This window comes from Zeugodacus cucurbitae, chromosome 4 (assembly GCF_028554725.1).
Source record: "Zeugodacus cucurbitae isolate PBARC_wt_2022May chromosome 4, idZeuCucr1.2, whole genome shotgun sequence".
Taxonomy (NCBI): Eukaryota; Metazoa; Arthropoda; class Insecta; order Diptera; family Tephritidae; genus Zeugodacus; species Zeugodacus cucurbitae.
This window is the reverse complement of record NC_071669.1, coordinates 21,506,794-21,529,636: the sequence shown is the minus strand read 5'-3', so window position 1 is coordinate 21,529,636 and position 22,843 is coordinate 21,506,794. Positions and strand designations below refer to the sequence as shown.

Below are 22,843 nucleotides of genomic sequence, written 5' to 3'. Positions count from 1 at the left end.
ATACTCAGCTTTTTATTGTTGCTGTTGAGGTTTTTTAAAACCTGTTTATGGAAAGTTTTGATTTTTTCTGATGTTGTAAGGACCAAATTGACGTTGTTGTTGTAATGTCCTAATGCCCGGTTCATCTATTGAATAAAAAATGTTAGTTATTTTTGCAATAACATTTTAGGTTAACCCTATTGATACTCGAATGAGAACGATAACAATACAACTCGAACTCAACAATGATTTATAGATATGTAAGTATTTACATATATGTTTTTCAAAAATCAAAGATTTCAATTTTAACAACCCATTTCTAAGCTGTCAATCACTTAGACGAAAAATAAAAATTCTATAAAATTGCATATTATTATAAATAAATTATAATAAAAAAATCGCAAAATATTAAAAGCACAAAATTCTAAAATTCTTGTAAATGAAATGAATCCGGATAACAAACTTGGAGGAAATGATGGTGGTATTTGCTGTTCACCGGCGTGCCCACCACGCGAACGCCAACCGATACCATCAATGTAAGCCAAAATATTGACTCAAACTAAGGAATGTTAATATTAATGTAATTTCACTTAGTGGCAAGCCCTATGAAGCACCTTGTACCTCGACCTGTCTTTGCACTCCGAAAATGTGTAGTATTTTCGGTGGACACGACTATAATGCACCCGGCCCAGACCCTAAGGCTTGCAGTCCACGTAAGTCCCTTTTTCAAACATTACTCCAGTTTTATTGCTCCACACTTTGTTTTTAAATAACAGGTAAGTCCAAAGCTATTAATGTGAATACGTTGGGTGCCCCAATCGGTGTGTTGCAAGCTACAATTGCTACGAAATCCAGCACACCCGATGTGCACCCGCATCGTTTTGCCACGACAATAGTGGCGTTTATGAAAGTCTATACAACGCCGGAAAGTCAATGGACTGAAGAAACCTTGGACGGACTTCTAAAAGAAGGTCAAGTTTTGTTGGCTAAGCCAGCTGATCCCGAGTATAATGTCGACTCACCGTTGCACATCTATTCACCGCTGGAAGCCAAAGTAAAACGTTGGCATAAAGTCGATGATGTCGCCTTTCAAGTGGAGTTGGGGGAGAAGTATTATTTTAGTCCACCCGTTGGCCCTGAAGAAGGTCCCCCACCCGATTTGACAATGGATAAATTTAGAGTCGCTATGAAAAAGTTCTTTTCGAAGCATCGTTTTTGTCTCATCAAGGTAGCTGGTACTTACAAAATGGTCTGGCGTTCACGCGGCGTTTATTTCGTATTGGATTTGTATGGTCGTAAACCCGAAGATTTGGAAACGGATAAAGAAAATGGCAGAGCAATGTTGATCTGTCTTAAGGCGCTCGATAATGTGATACATTTGATAAATAATTTATCCGGCATACAACCTACGGATCCTTTCAATTTACGCGAGCTGAAGGTGGTGAAGATGACCGGTACCGATGGTAAGACTATGAGTCGTGACTTCGGTAAGCGTGAACATCAATATCAAGTGATTAGTGACGAATATGCCGTGCTGAAGGGGGACACACATCTCTTGCGCAACAGTCCCGATCCGATACGCACACGTAGCGCACTGCCGGTAGGCGTGGCAGCTTTGTTGGCGGCCAAAATCGATCATCCAGCTACGTGGAACGAGCGCATGATTGAAAAGATCATTTGCTATGGTGTGAATGTATGCGTATGCTGTTGGGAACAATGTGTGAAAGCAAAAGAACCGATCGATATTGAACGTTTTCCAAATCGTCTAAAGATTGCGCAGTTCAAAGCGCGATATACACTCACACCACGTAAGTTTACTGGTATCTGGAAATGTGTGCCGAACTTCAAGCAAACCGAACTGGAAGCTGCGCTCATTAGTAGTTTCGATGTTGGAGACAATAATTTGTTGGTTCAAATCGATCAAAATATTTATGCCGTATTCAAAAAGAACAACTTCTTTTACTTGTTCGATCCCTATCGTCATCGAATCGAGGGTCTTCCTGCACCGGAGGGTGAAGATAAAAAGGAAGTGGAAGTGCATAGAAATGCAACTTTACGAATGTTTCGCTCATTAGAGATGCTACTGAAGGTGTTTACCCAGATGCTTTTAGAGACGAATCGCACCACACAGTTCGCCGTGCACACACTCAAAATCAATAATATTGAATTCTCGGCAAATGAAGCAATCGGAGCGCCAGAAGAACCAATACTGAATGAAGATATTGATGTGAAGTCGTTGAATGAGACGCTGTGCTTCGAGGAGGACGAAACGAAATGTAAACTCGATTTGGGCGGTGACGATGAGGATGAAGATGATATCACATCTGGAATTGTGCAAATGGAAATGCCGGAGAGGAGTGAAACTGAGGAGTCTGAAGAAGAATTAGAGGAGGAAGAAGGTGGTTTGGAAGATCTAGGTGAATACGAATCTTCTTCGAGTGGTGATGGTCATCGTCATGGTAAAGGAAGACGAAAGAAAAGCAAAGGACGTAAACGTAAAGATGGAGATGGCGGGGGTAAAGGCAAGAAGAAAGGCGGTAAAGGCAAAGGGAAGAAAGGAAAAGCAAAAGGCGAAAAGACTGACAAGCTTAAGAAAGATAAAAATAAGCGTAAATCAGAAAAAGGCAAGAAAGGCAAGAAGGATAAAGATAAAGAAAATAAAGACAAGAAGAAAAAGGATAAAGATGACTCAGACAAGAGAAAATCCGAGAAGGATAAACGCAAATCTGACAAAGACAAGTCCGATAAGGAAAAAGCTGAACAGGACCGAAAAGATAAAGAGAAAGCGGATAAAGATAAAGCAGACAAAGATAAGGAAGACAAAGATAAAGACAAGACCGATAAGGATAAAGACAAGGACACAGATAAGGACAAGGAACCTGAAAAACGCACTGTAAGTCAAATGCAGCGTGCTGATATTGTAAGAAAGGGAGAAGATGATGGGCGTAAGCAAGTTGATAGCAGTCGTGTTGGAGGAGATCAAGATGGTCGGGACGGGCGAGACGGGAAAGATGACCGTGGTGGCCGCGATGGCCGTGATATTCGTTCAAGAGATGATCGTTCGGCTTACGATTCGAGTTGTGGTGACGAACGCAGAGATGGAGATGATTACCCGCCACTCATGTGTAAGCCCAACAGTTATCCTGGCTATTCATGCGTGGCTTACGATATGGCAGTTGTCGGCTCCGAGAGCGGTACTTATGAGAGTATCTGCAAGTTATTACGTGCTGGCTTTAAATGTGCCGATCGTATTCTCACAATGACACCATGGGGTAATTATGTCGTATTCCGTGGACGCGCTTGTTATGACCAAATATACTTCTTGTTCGATGGTTGTACATGTAATGTGAATCGTTTCCGCCATCTGGATCTTAACTGTGGTACAGCTGGTTTAATATGCTTTGAGAATATGCACGATATTATTTGTTACATACTCGACTCTCAGAAGATACGTAGTAATCTGAAGAAGAGCCGAAAGAAATTGGTTGACGAAATTTGCCGGCAGTATTGTTGATTTAAATTCTAAAACACAGTGATTTACGAGAATTTGAACAAAAAAAAAAAAAACAAAATAACGAAAAGAAAATAAGAAACTTTTAACTCTACAAGTTATACGATAAAATATGTGTATATTTGTTTAATTTTCTATCAATGAAAATGTTTTGTATTAAAAGGAAAAATAAAAAAATATCTGGCTGAAAAGCAGTAACAAAAAATGGCTCATAGTTAGTGAAAGATAGTCTGGGATTTTTTTAAATATATACATATGTGTATATATGTTCATATTTTATATATGTGAAACCAAGTCGCTCTACACCTGGTCTTTCCAACAAAGTGGAGGTCCTCCTCTGCTTCAACTAGTGGGTACTGCATCGAACACTTTCAAAACTAGAGTGCTTTCGTCCATTCGGACAACATGACCTAGCCAGCGTATCCGCTGTATTTTTATTCGCTGAACTATGTCGTTGTTGCCTAGCATAATTGTCATCGAAGTTATCTAACGGGAGGCCCAGGAAACGAGCAGTTTCGATATGGTCGGACCAAATGGAAAGGGGTGTTAAATGAGTAGGGTTAAGGGGGCATGAAAAGGGGTGGTTAGTGTCACGCGGGTACTCTTTGCATGCAGGACATATGTTGAATACGTCAGGGTCTAGTCTGGATAGGTTGGAGTTTAGTTTGCTACAATATCCAGAACGAAGTTGTACAAGGGTCTTTCGCGAGGCTACGGTGGGTGTTGTTTCTCCAAGTACGCCATTCACAGGTAGGAAGTCAATGAAGGTGTTAATAGCTCCTCTGTGAATGTCGTTCAGTCTATAGTTAGTCGCGTCCGAAGTCCTGTCGGTATATTCTTTTAAGTCGTCGACGTATTTCAGGAAGGTACTTTTGATGGCTTTGGGAGGCGGCTCGGCTTCCAGCAGGTAACTGCAGGGGTGATTTCTACGAAAGCATTCCAACAGAAGCTGCTTGGTAAGCATTATGCTCTGCTTTTTCACAGGTAGCATGTAAAGGTGCTCCACCGGACCATCGTTCCATCGTCTGAGTTATACGACTAATCTTTCACAAAACCGTTCTCTTGAAAACTCAAGTGCCGTATCATTGGATGCTGGCATTGTCCACGCTTCGGAACCATAAAGCAGAGCGGGAATTATGAGGGACTTGTAGAGTTTGGACTTTAGCACCTGTTGGCAAGAGGGATCCTGCGCTGGATTTCGAGGTTGACATTTTCGATGTTGTTGATGTTCCAAGATAGACGAAATTATCTGCAACTTCAAATATATGATTGTCTGCAATGACGTGGGAGATAATACACAAATGAGCTGATCGTGTGTTTGTTGACAGGAGATATTTCGTTTTGTCCTCATTCATCATTGATGGGTCTTACCACTTCGCTTCTTTGTCAAGCTTGGAGAAAACAGAACCAGCAGCGCATCTAAAATTATCCAACGTCAATTTACATAATCGAATAAGCTTTGCAGGGATACAAAATTAAAAAAAAAAACATACTTAATTAGGTTTTCATTGAGACCCGACAGATCAACACCTACTTTTTTGCGATCAATTACAATCAGGAAACCTTACCTGAGAGATATATTTAAGGTCGAAGTTCAATTACAGAGAAATATAATCTGTTGTACAGAAAGATAAAGGGCTTATTATTTATTTTTTAATTAGCTTACTTCTGAGGTAATATTATCAACTCTTTTATTCATAGTCGGATTAATAGGTAATTATATAATTTATTGACTATTCCTTTTAGTGTGACGACTGCTCGAATGATGATTCTTCCCAATTCAATACTGTTCCGATCTTAGCAACTATAATGAATTGGACTTATACAGGAAGGATCGAAGGATCATCACTTTCGGATTTTGTGAGAGGCTTGTTTGGGACGACAAACAACTTTTATGAGAAAGTTTTTTTCCTTCTTTTCTGAAAACGATCGGAAGGTCCTGGTTATTAGGTAAATAATGGTTGGAAATGAATGAACTCAAAAAAAAAAAATCTTACATTACAGCTGCAATATTCTAATATCACATACGGACCTTCGGAGCGTATGAGAGTGGGTGAAATAAAACTACTGTAGACTTATATTTTCGATGAACTCTTATAGGTTTAGTTTTTATTTCATAATATTTTTTTTTGTTAAATACAAGTAAGTATTTATGCACGTACATATACTCAATATATAGTTTTGTATATCTTTATGTATGTATTGTATGTGTGTATACATAATTATCGTATGTGAATACTTATATATATGTATATATGTAATAGGCGTTTATATATTTTACATTTGCACATAAATATGTATGTATGTATATGAGTGTCTACTGTATGTATATATCTATGTATGTATGTATGTATGTATGCATGAATTTTTATGCTCGTTGTAAACTACTAAAAAATATGTCCTTAAAAATAGCTAAACAGGCTTTTTATCAGTTTTTTTTTGCACAAATTCAATAGAAAGTTACACATTTCATAGCACTTGCTGTGTGAGTTTTTGGTTTTGTTTTTTATTACGTTTTATTTTTAATCCGATCTTTCGCAAGTTCTCTCTCTGTGTACTTTTGATTTTGCAACATAAATTTACATTTTTTGTGTTTAAGGCACTGAAGCAAAAATTCGTGCAAAATTTTATTGCAACTTCAAAAGTGATGTACAACTTACTAAAAATATATATGTATATACACACATATTTAGTTATGTATGTAAATGCTTTTTTTCTTCGATTTTTATTTTTATAAAATACTTGTCTTTCGTCGTATCTTTCGAAAATCATTTAAATGGTTGCAAACAATTTCCTTTTTTTGTTTTAAAAAAAATCATTCTTGTTTTGATAAATTCCAGCCTTGAATCCTGTCTAACTTATGCTCTAGTTCCGGTTACAATTCTTTGCCTTTAAGTGCTTACAGACTTCTCCTAATTTTGGTAAGTTGTACATTTGTAATTGGCTTTGTCAAATGCAAAATATATTATATATTGTTGTACTTCAAATTTGCAGCAAAACTTTAAAATTTTATAAAAGAAAGGAAATTGACAAAATTGGTTTAGATATATCCCAATATATTTGCTTTTTTCTTTAATAAAGCGTAAACAAAGAATAAAAAGATAGCACGGGTATCAAAAAATGTGTTTGGCAAAAGTATAAACTCCTGATAGCCGTCTTTAACCCTGACATTAAAGTCAGATATTCACTAAATCCAAAATCTAGTCTTGTTCTACATTAATGAAGCTCTCATATATCTATCAACTTAACATGTTTATAACTCTTGTACCAAATCAAAGTTTGAAACTAAAACAATATTGGCCAACACCGATTTGCTACATACTTCACCGTCTCCCGTGGCATATTCATATATGTATAGTAGTTCGATATACGATATAGTTCGAGATGACTAGTTTTTTTTATAAAATATTCTGTTTCTATAGAATAGTTTTGGAACAATGTTAGGTGCAAGAGGAATACATTAACTCACATTAAAAGAATTGTTAAATATTTTTTTGAATTCAGTAAACGGATCCTTAGTGAGTTTTGTAGGACTGGTAGCTATAGGACTGTTCCATTGCCCTAAAGGTGTTGAGGCAACTTGATATCAACGATGGTGATTCAGAAATCAAGATGTCATCAGATCTATAATATTAATGAATAATCTTGGGACCTCTATAAAAGCATAGATTTATTGACCTAATGACCTTGCTCATATCATATAACATGAAGCAACGTGATATGACACCACCAAACGGCCGAATCTACAAAACGTGCAATGCAATTCGTGTCAGCACTTATAAACAATACGCATTGGCAAACACCTAGGTTTAGAGGTTAGGAAAACAGAATGGTAAAATTTAGTTCATAAAGTGAATTCAATAAAAAAAGAGAATAGCTCTGACAAAAAAATATTTTTTTAATTTTATTTGATACTAAAAATAATTAACTGGCGCCCGAGCAGGGACCAGCGCGCGAAAAGTGGTAAACAGCTCGAAAACTAAAAGGTTCATCTACGCGATCGTTAACATAGAAAGTTTTAAAAAGTAAAGAAAAAACCGAAAGCCCGATATTCAAAAAATACGTCTACGCGTGTGTTATAATTCAAAAAGTTATTCAACGGAAGCGACTATTTTGCGACGAGGGATCAAACAAACGACGAGGGACCTCAGTACAATAGGAATAGGATCAGCCCAAAAAGTGAAACTAAATCCCAATGGAAGACTGATAATAAAAAAGGCGAACTTGACAAGATTCCTCCCAAAGGTAAAATGCCTTACATAATTTTCAGGTCGACCTGGAAAATTTAACTCCTGGAGAAAAGTGTTGACAGAATTTTTAAAGCATACGGTGGGGTAAAGAAATAATTTGCAATAAGACATAAAATAGTTGGCGATGCAACGCCTTGGAGTCGTATAATACATGATGCATTATTCGGACAAGAGAGACATAGGTACACTCGAATACCAAATGACGACACTGGCTCAACACCACGACGATATCCCGATATTCTATCAAAAAAGGTTTAACAACACCTTTCACTAATTTTAGACAAAGTTTCATGTCATGACCTTACTAATGAGTGCAAGTTAACGCGAAACGCTGGCAGTCAAGTTACACCGTCTGTATTGTCTGTCTAACAGAACAATCTGAACATAGTAACTTAATGCCAACAGCAAGCATCGTGGAATTCGCTGACTCAACATCCCAACGGCTACGACAGGTAACTACAGCGAGTACCGCAACGGCAGCGTAGGTTAAGCTATAGTTGTAAGTGAATTGTATGTTTAGTTCAAAAAGAGACTCAATAAAGAGCACATTAAACAAAATAATTGGCGCCCAACGTTGGACTGGCAGAATCGTAGAAGGACGGAGAAATATCCACTAAATCTAAATAAATAGAAGGACGCAATATAATGGACCACGCAGCATTAAAATTGTAAGTAGAGTGCTCAAAAAAAAATTCAAAGCTAAAATTAAAGTGTGCAAAAGCATTAAAATATTTTTGAGGTTTTTTTAAATTAAATTAAATCACTTGAAATAAATTTATAAAAAAACCAAATAGCTTTAAGAAAAAACTGTGACAGTGTTGTTATTCGATTTTGTGTAAACGACGTTTTAATGAGCCATAACGACAATTTAGAAGATTTGATTGAAAAAATTAGTAATTTACAAATTTCTCGACGAAATATAATGGACGCAAATCAATTAACGGCCTTAATACAGGCTGCCATGACTTGCACACTTCAACAACAACAACAATCATTTGACCTTAAACTACAACGATTGACGGACCAAATGACCACTCTGACCACTGGAAAAACTCCACAAAAATTCGAGCCAGTAAGAATATTATCCCACGTGAAGTGTGAGGAGCCCCTTGATCTGGTAAAATCATTACCAGAATTTGAATATGTCCTGGCGACAGGCCGCCCATACGGCATATGAGGTATTTGAAACATACCAAGGCAGCTCGAGACATTTCCAAGCAGTTGAAATAATTAGAAATAAAATTAAACGCTCGGCTTATGCAGTTTTAGCATCATTTAATACAGCGTTAAATTTCGATGCTATAATAGCTAGATTCGGTTTTACATATGCGGACAAACGTCCGATATATTTAATTGAACAGCAACTTTCCACTTTAAGACAGGGTAGTCTTTCCGTGATCCAATACTTCGATGAGGTTGAGAAGAAATTGACTCTCCTCACAAATAAGACTATAATGACTCTTGAAGGTCCAATAGCAGATTCCATTTGCGAAAAATATAGGGCAGATGCTTTACGAATTTTCATATCAGGTCTAAAAAGGCCGTTATGCGACATACTATTTGCTTCCCGACCTAGTGACCTACCTAGTGCATTAGCATTAGCACAAGAGGTAGAATCAAATAGAGAAAGATATTTATTCGCTTCAAATTTTGCAACATCCATTGAAGATCGAAATAAAATTAGAAAAAATATTAACGCAGAGAATAAGATAGAACATCAAAAACAAACACCTCACTTCCCAAACAAACAGTATAGAAAAAATCAGAATAGATATGAGAGTCAGGAGCCGGTGACACCTATGGATATAGATCCCTCTGTGTCAAGATTACGGCAAAACATAAATTGGCGTACAGAGCCATCGCAGAGAACATTGCAAGGACATCAGCAGTACCGAACTAAATTTAGACAGGGGTTTAATAGTAACTATCAACAAAAACGACAGACAGATTCCGATAGGGTTACTAGACCAAAGATGCAATGAATTAATACTTTAAATCAACAAGAGGATGACGAGACACTTTATAATCAAGGAGCTGAGGCTGAAATTGAAGACCTCGAGGAAGAATTTTATTTTTGAATTTGAATTTTTTAGGGCTAAATCCCTTCTCCCGTGGATTGAGCGTGGAGTGGGGAATCATGGGAGAAAAATAAAACTACTGCTAGACACAGGAGCATCAAACAATTATATTAAACCAATACCCGAATTAAAAAATATCATTCCCGCATCTAGACCATTTTTAGTAAAGTCTTTACATGGCAATATGGCAACATGGCGGTGGTGCCGTTCTTATAAAGGGTTGGAGGGTACATAAGGACAATCTTCGACCACCCTAACACATTAATACAATTAATGTCACTCTTTAATTGCAGATTTATCTCAATAGTATTCCTTTCACCGACAACTTTATCGGAAAAACTCACGGACTACACGAACGCCAAGGAATGTATCCTATCCTAGACGGCGACGCATTCGTGTGGGAGCATTGCGGCTACTGAACTCACTACACCAATTTGACGATGTATTCAATAATCAACGAGGATACGAAAAACCTCACAAACCTTTTTCCCCAGTCTCATATGAGGAAGATAATAGATTCTGACATCATGCACATCGAAACACTACTGCGAACTGTTAACGTTCATCACCGTCAAACACGAAGTTTAAACTTTTTAGGTACGACACTTAAAATTATCGCCGGTATCCCAGACTTTGATGACATCCAGAGACTACAGATGAGACAGGATATGCTCGTTGACTCTAACAACAAAAAGTATAGGATAAATACCCATATTCAGCAAAAGATACTAGAAATAACAGACAAAATTAATCAAATCATTGCTACAGCTAAAAAAGAAAAAATAGATACAGGTCACTTATACGAAATAATATTAGCACGAAATAGAATAATAACTCTCGAGTTACAAGCTGTCACAATTTCTATAACGTTAGCCAAACTTAATTAAATTAGTCCTGTTTCATTAGACAATAATGATCTGAACACACTTATTGACGAGCACTCTACCAAAGTAACTACATAATAGAAATATTAGGAATGTCTAAAATTTAGGTTTTGCAGTGACAATTTATATTTTGTTATAAAATATCCTATACATAAAATAGTTTGTAAGAAAATTAGCTTATTCGCCGTATCGCACCAAGGACGAGTAATACATTTTGGAGAAACCAATACCGTTGCCGAATGCGGAAATAAAGCGTATGCAGTGAAATGCGAAAAATCTACGTTTGCTACATTTTGCAAAACACTAAAAACTACCACTTGTGGGCAACAGCTCATTATGGGAGCAGTGGCGAATTGCTCAACTACCGCCAACCATAATAAGGGCAATAGATGTCTTGGTAAAAAAGGTAACTGAAAGAATCGTGGACGATCCTCACTTAGAAGGGGAGGAGTTAATGCGAAGCGCTGGCAGTCAAGTTATACAGTCTGTATTGTCTGTCTAACAGAACTATCTGAACATAGTAACTTAATGCCAACAGCAAGCATCGTGGGATTCGTTGACTCAACATACTCCCAACGGCTACGACAGGTTACTACAGCGAGTGCAGCGACGGCGGCGTAGGTTAAGTAAGTGAATTGTATGTTTAGTTCAAAAAGAGACTCAATAAAGAGCACATTAGACAAAATAATTTGCATAAGGACGATGACGAATTCATATAGGGACAAAGCCCTTGACACTTCTATTAAACGATTAAACGGAGATTTACCTCGCATCCTTAGCATGCGAGCACTCCCCAAGCTTTACATCTATGGCAAAAATTGGACAATATGAAATTTAGAATAAATCATGCGCATAAAACGCATAAAACTAATTTCCAATCACGATTTCCTCAACATAATAATTTTAGGAATAATCGAGTATATTTCGTAAAAATTTAAGAAGAACATTTAAAAAACATTGAATTAGTATTTAAGATGTTAGCAGAAGCAAATATGAAAATACAATTAGATAAATGTACTTACGTAAAAGAAGAAGTAGAATTATTAGAATATGTAGTAAGCGTGAATAGAATTAAAACGATTACTAAAAAGGTAGAAACAGTAGCTAAATTTTCAGTTCCATAAAATCTCGAAGAATTAAGATCCTTCTTAGGAATATCAGGTTATTACCGACGATTCATTAAGGATTATTCAAAAATAGTTAAATCTTCAACAGCACTCTTAAGAGGAGAAGCAGGGAATGTTTCCAAGCAACATTCAAAGAAAATAGAATTAAAATTAGACAATGAAGCTTTAGAAGCTTTTAATAAAATAAAAAAATACTTTAGTATCAAAAGATATAGTTTTAGTGCATCCAAAATTTTAAGAAGATTTTGAATTAACAACGGACGCCTCTGATTTTGCTTCAGGAGCCTAGCAAAATGGAAGACCAATCTGTTTTATATCTAGAACATTAAGTAAATCTGAAGAGCATTATGCTACCAATGAGAAAGAAATGCTTTCTATAATTTGGTCACTTAATTCATTAAGAAGTTATCTTTACGGTTCAAAAAAAGTTAGAATTATTACCGGCCACCAACACCTTACGTACGCCCTAAGCCATAAAAATACTAATAGTAAGATGAAGAGATGGAAAGCCATTTTAGAAGAGTATAATTGTGTACTTGTTTATCAACCGGGTAAAGCGAATGTAATGGCAGCTGCCCGTTCGAGGATGAATTCACTCACACCCACAATCCAAAATATTTATCCTCTTCAGTTTAATAATTAAAAAAGACAATTGTTTATGAAATTCGCCAACATCGGTCGACAACTCTTCACTCGAGTTACATATACAAATAATTATGTAAAGACACCAAATTGTAACATAATACCATTTCCGGCCTTTTACTAAAATGTTAAACAAATAAAGTAATTGAAAATGAAAAAGACTATAAATTTCTTAAGAATTATCCAAATCAACAGTAATATGCTTAATCAACAATTTCATAAATACAATATGTTAAAATTAATTAATAAGCAAATTGTAATTAAACTAAGCTTGATTTTAAGTGAAAACATTTAATAAATTAGTCTGTTCTTGGATGTCAGCAATGTCAGCTCGTTGCAACTTAAATTGATTTTTTAGTCGGAAATCCTTGTAGATAATTAAAAAGGATAGTGATTAAACATATAATTCCCATAATAACTCTGCGAAACCGTAGCCAACTTAGGAAATTCACCGGATCCTCTAGAGTATAAGATAATATAAAAGAAAATTTTTGTGGAGTGAAAACGACCTTAAAACAAAAATGCGTAATTCCACCCAAAAATAAATATTTTTATAAAATAAAAAATTTGTACAGTGAAAAGCGACCTTATTAAAGGCGTAAATTCACCATAAATACTTAAATAATAAAAAGATTTGCAGTGAACACGACTTAAGCAATGAAAACGTGAATTCACCAAATCAATAAACAAGTGAAGGACGAAAAACAAACAATTTTTAATCATCAAGGCAGCAAGCATTTCACAGGAGGAGAAGGATGGCACAGCAGGAGCAGATTCAAATTCCGAATATGGAGCTGTTAGAGCAACTAAATCGCAGGGAATCACAGCTGGAGCAGATGAGGGAAGCATACGTAAAACTGAAGAAGCGGACGGAGGAAAATAGTGATAGCAGAAACTTCTTATTGAAAACAGTGAACGATCTACCAACATTCACGGGGACCGGAGACTTTGCCATTAATTCATTCTTTAGCAGTATCGAATACCTGCTTTCATCAGTTAACGACAACGGACTTCAAAAATAATTAGTAAGGACGATATTCTATAGAACCATTCAAAGCTAAGGATACAATCATCAACATCCCACAACCAGATAATTGGCAACTTATAAAGGAGACATTGAAGCTGAGGTACAGGCCGGACGTAGAGCCATACCATCTTTACAATAAAATAGGAAATGTTAAGGTGAGTTGTGTTAATGATCTTATTAGTGAAATTCAAAATATTAAATATAAGTCGGACGAATTGACCGTATACTACAGAGGTGACAACTACATAGACCTGAGTAGCATGGACAGTTTACTAGTTAACACATTAAAAGAAATGACTCAAGGAGTCCTGTTAGACAAGATATATGAAGAAGGAAATTTAAATAACATAAAACAGATCATGACGAGTAGGAGGTTTGAAGATAGCAATGTTAGACCAGAGTATAGAAAATTTAAAATAAAAGGAGATAATCCAAATGACAAAAATAATAGTAGATATCCTGACTGAGGACATGGACAAAGAAATAACATAAATTATAGAAATAATCAAGGTTCATATAACCAAATTTACCAAAATGACATTAGGTATAACACATCAGGCCAATATAAACAAAATAGCGGAAGATTTAACAACAATCATAGATCAAATTCAGGGTAATATAGAAACCGATCAAGAGAGATCCCGAATTGCAGGACACCCTAGCAGCAGTAGCAGCCAATATCGCTTGCAATCGCCTAGGCAAAGCTATAAAGAACTTGAAGATAATAAGGAAGTGAAGGAAGTGAAAAATTCGAAAAGTTATTATTTAAAGAAGGAGAAAAATTAAGTAGTACTACAGAAATCCAACATGAAATAAGTACTACCACAGAAGAGCAAATTAATTCCGAATTATACAGATACCCTCCTCAACACGAAGAAGAAGTTCGAAAGCAAATCAAAGAAATGGAAAAAGTAATTCCAGATACTCAAGTCCCTTGATTGTAATTCAAAAGAAAGTGGTTAATTCAGGAAAAAGAAAATAAAGAATAGTGTAGATTACAGAAAATTAAATGAAGTAACTATTGATGATAAATATCCCTTACCAAATATAGAATCAATATTAGATAAATTGGGACGTGCCCATTATTTAACAACATTGGATTTAGCAAAAGGTTACCACCAAATTACCATTAAAGAAGAAGATAGGTGTAAGACAGCGTTTGTAACTCCTCATAGCTTGTATGAATTTACTAGGATGTCATTCGGGTTAAAGAACGCACCTGCAACCTTTCAAAGTCTGATGAATGAAATTTTACGAGATTTCATAAACAAAACTTGCGTTGTATATCTAGATGGTATACTATTCTTTAGTACAACATTGCAAGAACATATGCAATCAATTAAAGACATTTTAAAAGTGCTAGAATCAAAAAAATTGAAAATTCAAATGGATAAATGTAATTTTCTGAAGAAGGAAACAGAATTTTTAGGGCATATTTCAACATAAGATGGCATGAAGCCTAATCCAAATAAAATCAAAGTAGTCAATCACCTAATTTACAATATTTCCGAGAACTTGAATAACTTGAGTTCATTAACTTTAGTCAGCATTTAAGTAATAACGATGTATAAGCAAACTTTAATGTAAAACATATGCAATAAGTAAAATAAGTAATTATGCTTTGTAAGCAGAAATACCATTGTACCATTAACTTGAACCATTATAATGAATAAATTGGAAATTCAAATTTCTCTTGGTTGTCATCAACGTCAGCTCGTTGCAATTTAAATTGATTTTTTATTAAAAAAAAAACCGTTCTCCACGACCAAAGTTAAAAGTCGCGCGAAAAGTGGTAAACAGCTCGAAAACTAAAAAGGACGGCTACGCGATCGTTAACAAAGAAAGTATTAAAAAATAAAGAAAAAAACCGAAAGCCCGAAAATCAAAAAATACGGCTACGCGTGTGTCATAATTCGAAAATAATAATTTCAACGGGAGCGACTATTTAGCGACGAGGGATCAAACAAACGACGAGGGACCTCAGTACAATAGGAATCGGATCAGCCCAAAAAGTGAAACAAAATCCCAATGGAAGGCTGGTAATAATAAAGGCGAATTTGACAAGATCCCTCACAAAGTTAAAATGCCTTAGAAAACTTTCAGGACGACCTGGAAAATTTAACTCCTGGAGAAAAGTGTTGACAGAATTTTTAAAGCATACGGTGGGGTAAAGAAATACTTTGCAATAAGACATAAAATAGTTGGCGATGCAACGCCTTGGAGTCATATAATAATCCACTTGACTACGCACAAATTAGAAAATGCCTTATAATGCATTATTCGGACTAGAGAGACATAGGTACACCAAATAACAAATGACGACACTGGCTCAACGCCACGACCATATCCCGACATTCTACCAAAAGGTATACCAACACCTTTCACTAATTTTAGACAAAGTTTCATGTCTTGACTTCACTAATGAGTCGTTGAATGTGCTATTTTTATATTGATGACATACTAATATTTGGTAAAAATGAAGAAGAACATTTAAAAAACATTGAATTAGTATTTAAGATGTTAGAAGAAGCAAATATGAAAATACAATTAGATAAATGTACTTTTGTAAAAGAAGAAGTAGAATTCTTAGGATATGTAGAAAGCTCGTAAGGAATTAAAACGAAAAAGGTAGAAGCAGTAGCTAAATTTTCAGTTCCACAAATTCTCACAGGATCAAGATCCTTCTTAGAAATGTCAGGTTATAACCGACGATTCATCAAGGATTATTCAAAAATAGCTAAACCTTTAACAACACTTTTAAGAGGAGAAGCAGGGAATGTTTCTAAGCAATATTCAAAGAAAATATAATTAAAATTAGACAATGAAGCTGAAGAAGCTTTTAATAAAATAAAAAAATACTTTAGTATCAAAAGATATAGTTTTATTACATCCAAAATTTGAAGAAGATTTTGAATTATCAACGGACGCCTCTGATTTTGCTTTAGGAGTCGTCCTAGCGCAAAATGGTAGACCAATCACTTTTATATCTAGAACATTAAGTAAAGCTGAAGAGCATTATGCCACCAATGAGAAAGAAATGCTGTCTATATAATGGCAGCTGCTCTTTCAAGGATATAGATTAATTTACTCACACCCACAATCAAAATATTTATACTCTTCAGTTTAAAAATTAAAAATAAAGACAATTGTTTATGAAATTCGCCAACATCGGTCAACAACTCTTCACGCGCAATCGATCAACCGCTGACACTGCACGGACACTTATAAACGGAAAGAAAATAAGAGATTAGGAACTATGTTAAGTAAACCCTACAGTGAAGAAATAGTAAAGATTTACGGAAAAAGGACAAATAATTCATAAAATCAGGATACGCAACTAATTTCAAATAAAATAAACAATGTCTTGCAAAATAATCAATATTCAATCAATTGTAATCAATAAACTCTCAATAGAAAAAAAATTTAACTATTAGACGGTTAAAAGACATCATTAAGAAATCAAATCAGTAATCCAGTCAAAGGACATCATAAGAAATTAGCAGCCGCAGTCCGGTTAAAGGACATCATTAAGAAATCAAATCAGTAATCCAGTTAAAGGACATCATAAGAAATTAACAGCCGCAATCCGGTTAAAAGATATCATTAAGAAATCAAATCAGTAATCCAGTCAAAGGACATCATAAAAATCAGCATCTGCAAGACGGTTAAATGACATCATTAAGAAAACATATCAGTAATCCAGTCAAAGGACATCATAAGAAATTAACAGCCGCAATCCGGTTAAAAGACATCATTAAGAAATCAACAACCGCAATCCGGTCAAAGACAGTTAAAGGACATCATTAAGATAGTAACATCAGCAATCCGGTTAAGGACACCAGGAATCAGAAAGGAAATATAATCCAGCTCAGGACATCAAGGAGATTCAAGGAAATGATACACTATTAACTATTAACATACTGCTAGCATTAAGGAATCGAAATGGAAATGTAAGTGAAGTGAAAAAAAGTAAATATTTAGAACTATTTTTTGCGAATAGTGATCTTTAGATGCAATAAAATCTCTTCCGGAGTTTCACTGACTAATTGTTCACGTTAAGACAAGGTTCGATGACGTGCTTAGAATTCTGCGATAAAGTAGAGAAAATGTTAACACTCCTAACCGACAAAACTATTATATTATATGAAAATAACTTGACATTAAAAATTAAAAAGGGCCCTTGTGGTATATATATCGGGTTTAAGGAAACCGTTGTGCGACATATTGTTCGCATCGAGACCTTCGGATCTCCCATCTGCACTCAATTTTCTATGTGGAGGAACAATGGAACCCGAAATTCCGAGAATCCTAGAACATTTAATTCTGAGCTCAGTGTGGGTAATAAAAAGCCACACTACTCACATAATAGGCAATATAATAGACATAAATATAAAAAAGAATACTGTAGAACCAATGGACACGAACCATCAATATCCAAACGTCCCAGTAGAGTAGTAGTATTAGGGAGTGGAATTATTCGACCGTCAAGATCATCATTTAATAATCCCATATGGGTGGCAAAGAAAAAGGGGGTAGACGAAAACGGACATGCAAAGCAAAGGTTAGGTATTGACTTCAGGAAACTCAATGATAAAACTAACGCCAATAAATATCCCATTCCAGATATATCCGAAATACTGTCCAATTTAGGTGGAAGTAAATATTTCTCCACTCTAGACTTCAAATCTGGTTTCCATCAGATTAAACTATCAGTGAGGGACAGAGAAAAAACAGCTTTCTCCGTCAAGAACGGCAAGTATGAATTTGCCGGTTGCAATTTCAATGCATCATAGACGATGTGTTAAGGGAAAACATCGGGAAAAGTTGTTTTGTCTATGTGGAGGACGTCATAATTTTTTCTGACAATTAACAACAACATTTAAAATATATAGAATCGATTATTTAAAGTTTATTCAATGACAATATTAGGGTTTCTGCTGAAAATCAACATTTTTTAAAACGAGGTTGAATACCTCGGATTTGTAGTTTCACAGGGAGGAGTAAAAACGTGCCGAGACGACAACCTACGCTTAGGTCATTTTTACAATTGGCAGAATATTACCGCTGCTTTATAAAAGACTTTGCTAAGATACCGAAGCCATTATAATATATATTAAGGGGAGAATACGGCCGAGTTACTGCATCACAGTCAAATAAACTCGAATTTGATTTCACTGATGAACAGTAAAAAGCCTTCGCAACCTTAAAGCAAATATTAGTCTCCGCCGATGTAACACTGAGATATCCAGATTATAAAAAACCGTTTTTAACTACGGATGCATCTTCACGTGCTATAGGTGTTGTCCTTTCGCAAGGTGGAAAACCTATAATAATGATCTCACGCACTTTGTCAAACACAATGGAACATTATGCTACTAATGAGAGAGAGTTACTTGCTATCGTTTGTGTTTTGAAAGCCCTTAGAAATTATCTTTATGGCGTAACACAGTTAATTTTTTCACAGATCATCAACCGTTAACTTTTGCGGTTTCAGACAGAAATCCGAATTCATAGACGAAAGCAAAGCAAAAGTGATCTACAAACCAGGAAAAGAAAATGAAGTTGCTGATACGTTGTCTAGACAACATATTAACGCTTTGGACAATATGAGTATTGAAACAGTTCGTAGCGAACAGTCATCAACCAATACAATTGAAAGAACAAGCAAACCAGTAAATTGTTACGGTAATCAGATCATTATAGAGGAAGGCGTAAAACCCCAAAAGAACTTTTATAATAATTGGAAGAAAGACGAGACACTTAATTACGTTCACCACGAGGAAAGACGCCGTTGAAGCAGATGTAGTAAATGCAATACGGTGCGACCTACACACTTTAGCGAAATTTCAATATAAATTAATAGACAGTTTTCCAACAGTAAATTTCAGACTGATTGCTAAGCATAATCGTGCGTATCGAGCAGCCCAGGAAAATGTAAAACAAATAATAGAAGACTATTCCCAAAAATGGAAAAAAAAGGCATACCAATTTGTAGCGCACTGTTGCACATGCTCTCAGGCGAAGTATGATCGCCTGCAAAAAAGCGCAAGTTATTGACCAAACACCCATACCATTATACAGGATATATTGCAAATTTTGGAGAGAGATTAAATAATGGTACACTAAGATTCCAGACTGTCTGGTACTACACGAACCATCGAATTTTTCTGTTAAACTTGGCTCAAAAGAAGTAACCGGGCAAAAATTTCCGAAACTGTTTATATATCTGTCATTTGCTCGAATACAGTAAGAGATTTCCAAATCAATTTTGAAAAATTTTGCAGAGCTGCAGTATCTAACACCTAACACACGAGAAGTCCAGGAGAGTTTCAAGGTTACAGAACATGCTCGCTTCCATTGAATCTATCGCCAATGTGGAACCGACTTTCTAAGGTAAAATTAACTATTTTTAAATCATTTTAAAATGACACTTTTTCCTTTTAGAGAGTGTTACTTTTATCAGAAAATAATAATTCTGAAACGATTAAAATTTTGTTCTTTTAAAAATAAATGTTAATTACTGACTTTCGAAAAAAATCTTCTTCTAAACGCTACGCTGTACAATTTACATAGGAGTATATATCCACTTCCTAAACCCTGAGTGCTTACAACTATTACACATACGCTTAAAATACGCCTAAATTAAAAACAAAATAATTATTAATTAATTTTTTTGTTGACTTTAAGCTACGCCGCAAATTACAAGCGAAATACTAAGCAGTTCTAGTACTAGAAAACAATACAAGGACGTCAAATAAGGACGAATGTTTGTAAAAACAATAATTCCGCTACTTAAAACACTTAAGTGATTATTTAGTGATTGTGTGTATGCTTAAATGTATACATATATACTTATAATTACAATACAATACAATAATAATAATACAATATTTACATTATATAAACATATATATACATATGCACATACGTATACACCATAATGACTTAGTGTCCTTAAAGAGATGTTTCAATATTAACTGATACTTGGGGATCCTAAGACAAATTATCCTCTTGGAACCATATTTTGTTTTTAAGAATTTTTCTCAACTGCTGTTAGATAAATCAGTCTATATTTGAGTCAAATATATTTCACTTTTATATGGTCCGTAAAGCTTTAAGTTCGGAGAGGACAAGCGGCATTCTCATTGTAATATATGAGATGTTATTTCATTATAGAAATGCACTCGAAGGATTGTCATTGTCTCCCAGAGGCAATTGCTAGGCTAGAATATTTTTTGATCTTAGACGCTCAAGACATTAGATTCCATTTCTGAATCTAAAGCATACGTGGAGTTTTTCAAGCCCTAGGGTTCCGAAAATTGTGACATTTCATTAGCATCCCTCAAAATTGTGTTTTATCATTACATAGAAGTTCTTCCAGTTTAAAAATCTCTCTAAAAATATATAAAGTGGCAATATTGAAAGTTATTGAGAAGAATCGTGAGTAAATACAGTAAAAAATGTTCTTCGAAATAAGTATTAAGTGGAATTTAAGAATCTGAAGGGTATTGAAGGTTAGTCTAGTCTACTTACTTTGTAGATTTACAAGTGATTAATGATTGTCAACTCACCAAACTTTTGAGAATATATTTTGATTTACGAGAAAAAGTATGTCATTTAAGTACTCATAGGAAGTGGGAAGAGACAGTGTTGAATTTAATGCTTCTATATGGAAATGCAAAAATTCACGGACTCTCGTTAAAAATCCAGAATTTGAGCACTGGAAATTGCATAACAATTAATGAAAAATTTGTATTTGAATGAAACTATGTAAGTTAGTTATACATACATGTATGTACATATGCATATACATATATTTATGTGTATTTATTATTTTCTAAATTATATTGAACAATATATTACTTACTACAAATAATAGCCAAACAAAAACTTAGTGGATTTACTTATTTGAATTCTAATAAATTTATAATTATAAATAAAAAATAAATTTATGAAATGTGTATGTATGTATGTGCTTATGTATTTAAATTACATGAACACATAAAACCACTTAAATTAATTTAAATAATTATAAGCTACAGACTTACATGGAAATGTATGTATTTATATTAAAACATATATATATAATATAAATGTATGTATATGTAACTGTAAGTATGTATTCGTGGAATAGCAGGCACGGGCAAGCAATCTCATCGCTTCCATTACTAAACTAAGTACATTTGTAATCAAATACAATTTTCACGATTGAACTTTATACAACAACAAGTACCTTAAATTAAATATATATATATATCGATAGGCTACATAAATTTAAAGTGCTGTTGTTGTTTTTGGGCAATTTTAACTTATGTTTTGTGTTTTTTTTTTTAATTTAAATAGTGTTTATTTGAAAAGTAATTACATATCGAACGCTCAACAAGTAACGCATACTCTTTATAAATGGCGAGATTCCAGTTAAGCACATAAGGATTTTGAAACATATATGTATATTTTGCGAGAATGGTTGCAGAAATCTCATAAATAATTAATTTTTATTTAACGCGTAGAAAATTTTAAAATTTACTAATAATTTATATTGAAAAAATTAAGGTTTTCATTTTCAACGGCATTTACTGTATTTTCTTTTCAATCAAAAAAATGTTGCCTACATTTAGGATTACAGTCGAAACAATCACAAAGTGGAAAAAGATATAAATCTCTAAAAACATCAAATTCTTAGTTGGTTTCCGACTGCAATAAAGCTAGGAACATTTGCTATATTAGTTTCATTTAAGTCAGAAGTGTTCGAAATAGAGATTGCAAAAAATTTTCTTGATTAACTTTTTAGAGGCATTCGACAGATAAATTATGACATGACACTTCACGGGATCATTGGCATCAAACAATTATATTTTGACTGATTTCCTGTGTTATCCTACCTCCTTAGGACACCCATGCAATCGAAAATCTATGTAATCGAAACGGACCTAGATTTTTATACAGCCAAGGACTGTCGAATTCTCAAATTTTTTTGGTGAATGTTTTGTGTCGCTACAACGTAAAAGGTAGAGTTTAAAATCTCTCTTTGTTGTACCTCGTACATGGTTATAAGATTTAGGACATTCCAGAGATTTCTATAATGTAGTTAAAACTGTATGTAGAATCATGACGAATTAATCCAAATATCGTAAATATCGTTTATTATATGCACAGCATTAATATTTTGAATAATTTTGACGTTATATTTAACGGCATATGTTTTTGCCGAAAAAAAACTCGAAAATAATTTTTTTTGTGTAAAAAACTTTTACCGGCGCGCAACCATTCTTTGCGGACAATTCAACATGCAATTACTTTAATCTTAAAGTGATCAAAGTAGCTATTTAAATTTACAAATACAAG

At 34.6% G+C, this 22,843-nt stretch overlaps 1 protein-coding gene across 1 annotated transcript; it reads left to right on the top strand.

Annotated features, from left to right (window-relative positions):
• The first annotated feature begins 287 nt into the window (after positions 1-287).
• Positions 288-3,604, top strand: LOC105217414 (uncharacterized). Its single transcript, XM_011192404.3, has 3 exons — positions 288-515; positions 574-692; positions 756-3,604. Exons 1-3 carry the CDS (start codon positions 424-426, stop codon positions 3,491-3,493), a joined length of 2,949 nt encoding a protein of 982 aa, XP_011190706.1. The 5' UTR covers positions 288-423; the 3' UTR covers positions 3,494-3,604.
• The last annotated feature ends 19,239 nt before the right edge of the window (positions 3,605-22,843 follow it).

Coding starts and splice junctions, on each gene's coding strand:
- LOC105217414 (XM_011192404.3), top strand. CDS start 424: ATGAATCCGGATAACAAACTTGGAGGAAATGATGGTGGTATTTGCTGT. Junction 516..573: donor CGCCAACCGATACCATCAAT/GTAAGCCAAAAT, acceptor AATTTCACTTAG/TGGCAAGCCCTATGAAGCAC. Junction 693..755: donor CCCTAAGGCTTGCAGTCCAC/GTAAGTCCCTTT, acceptor TTTAAATAACAG/GTAAGTCCAAAGCTATTAAT.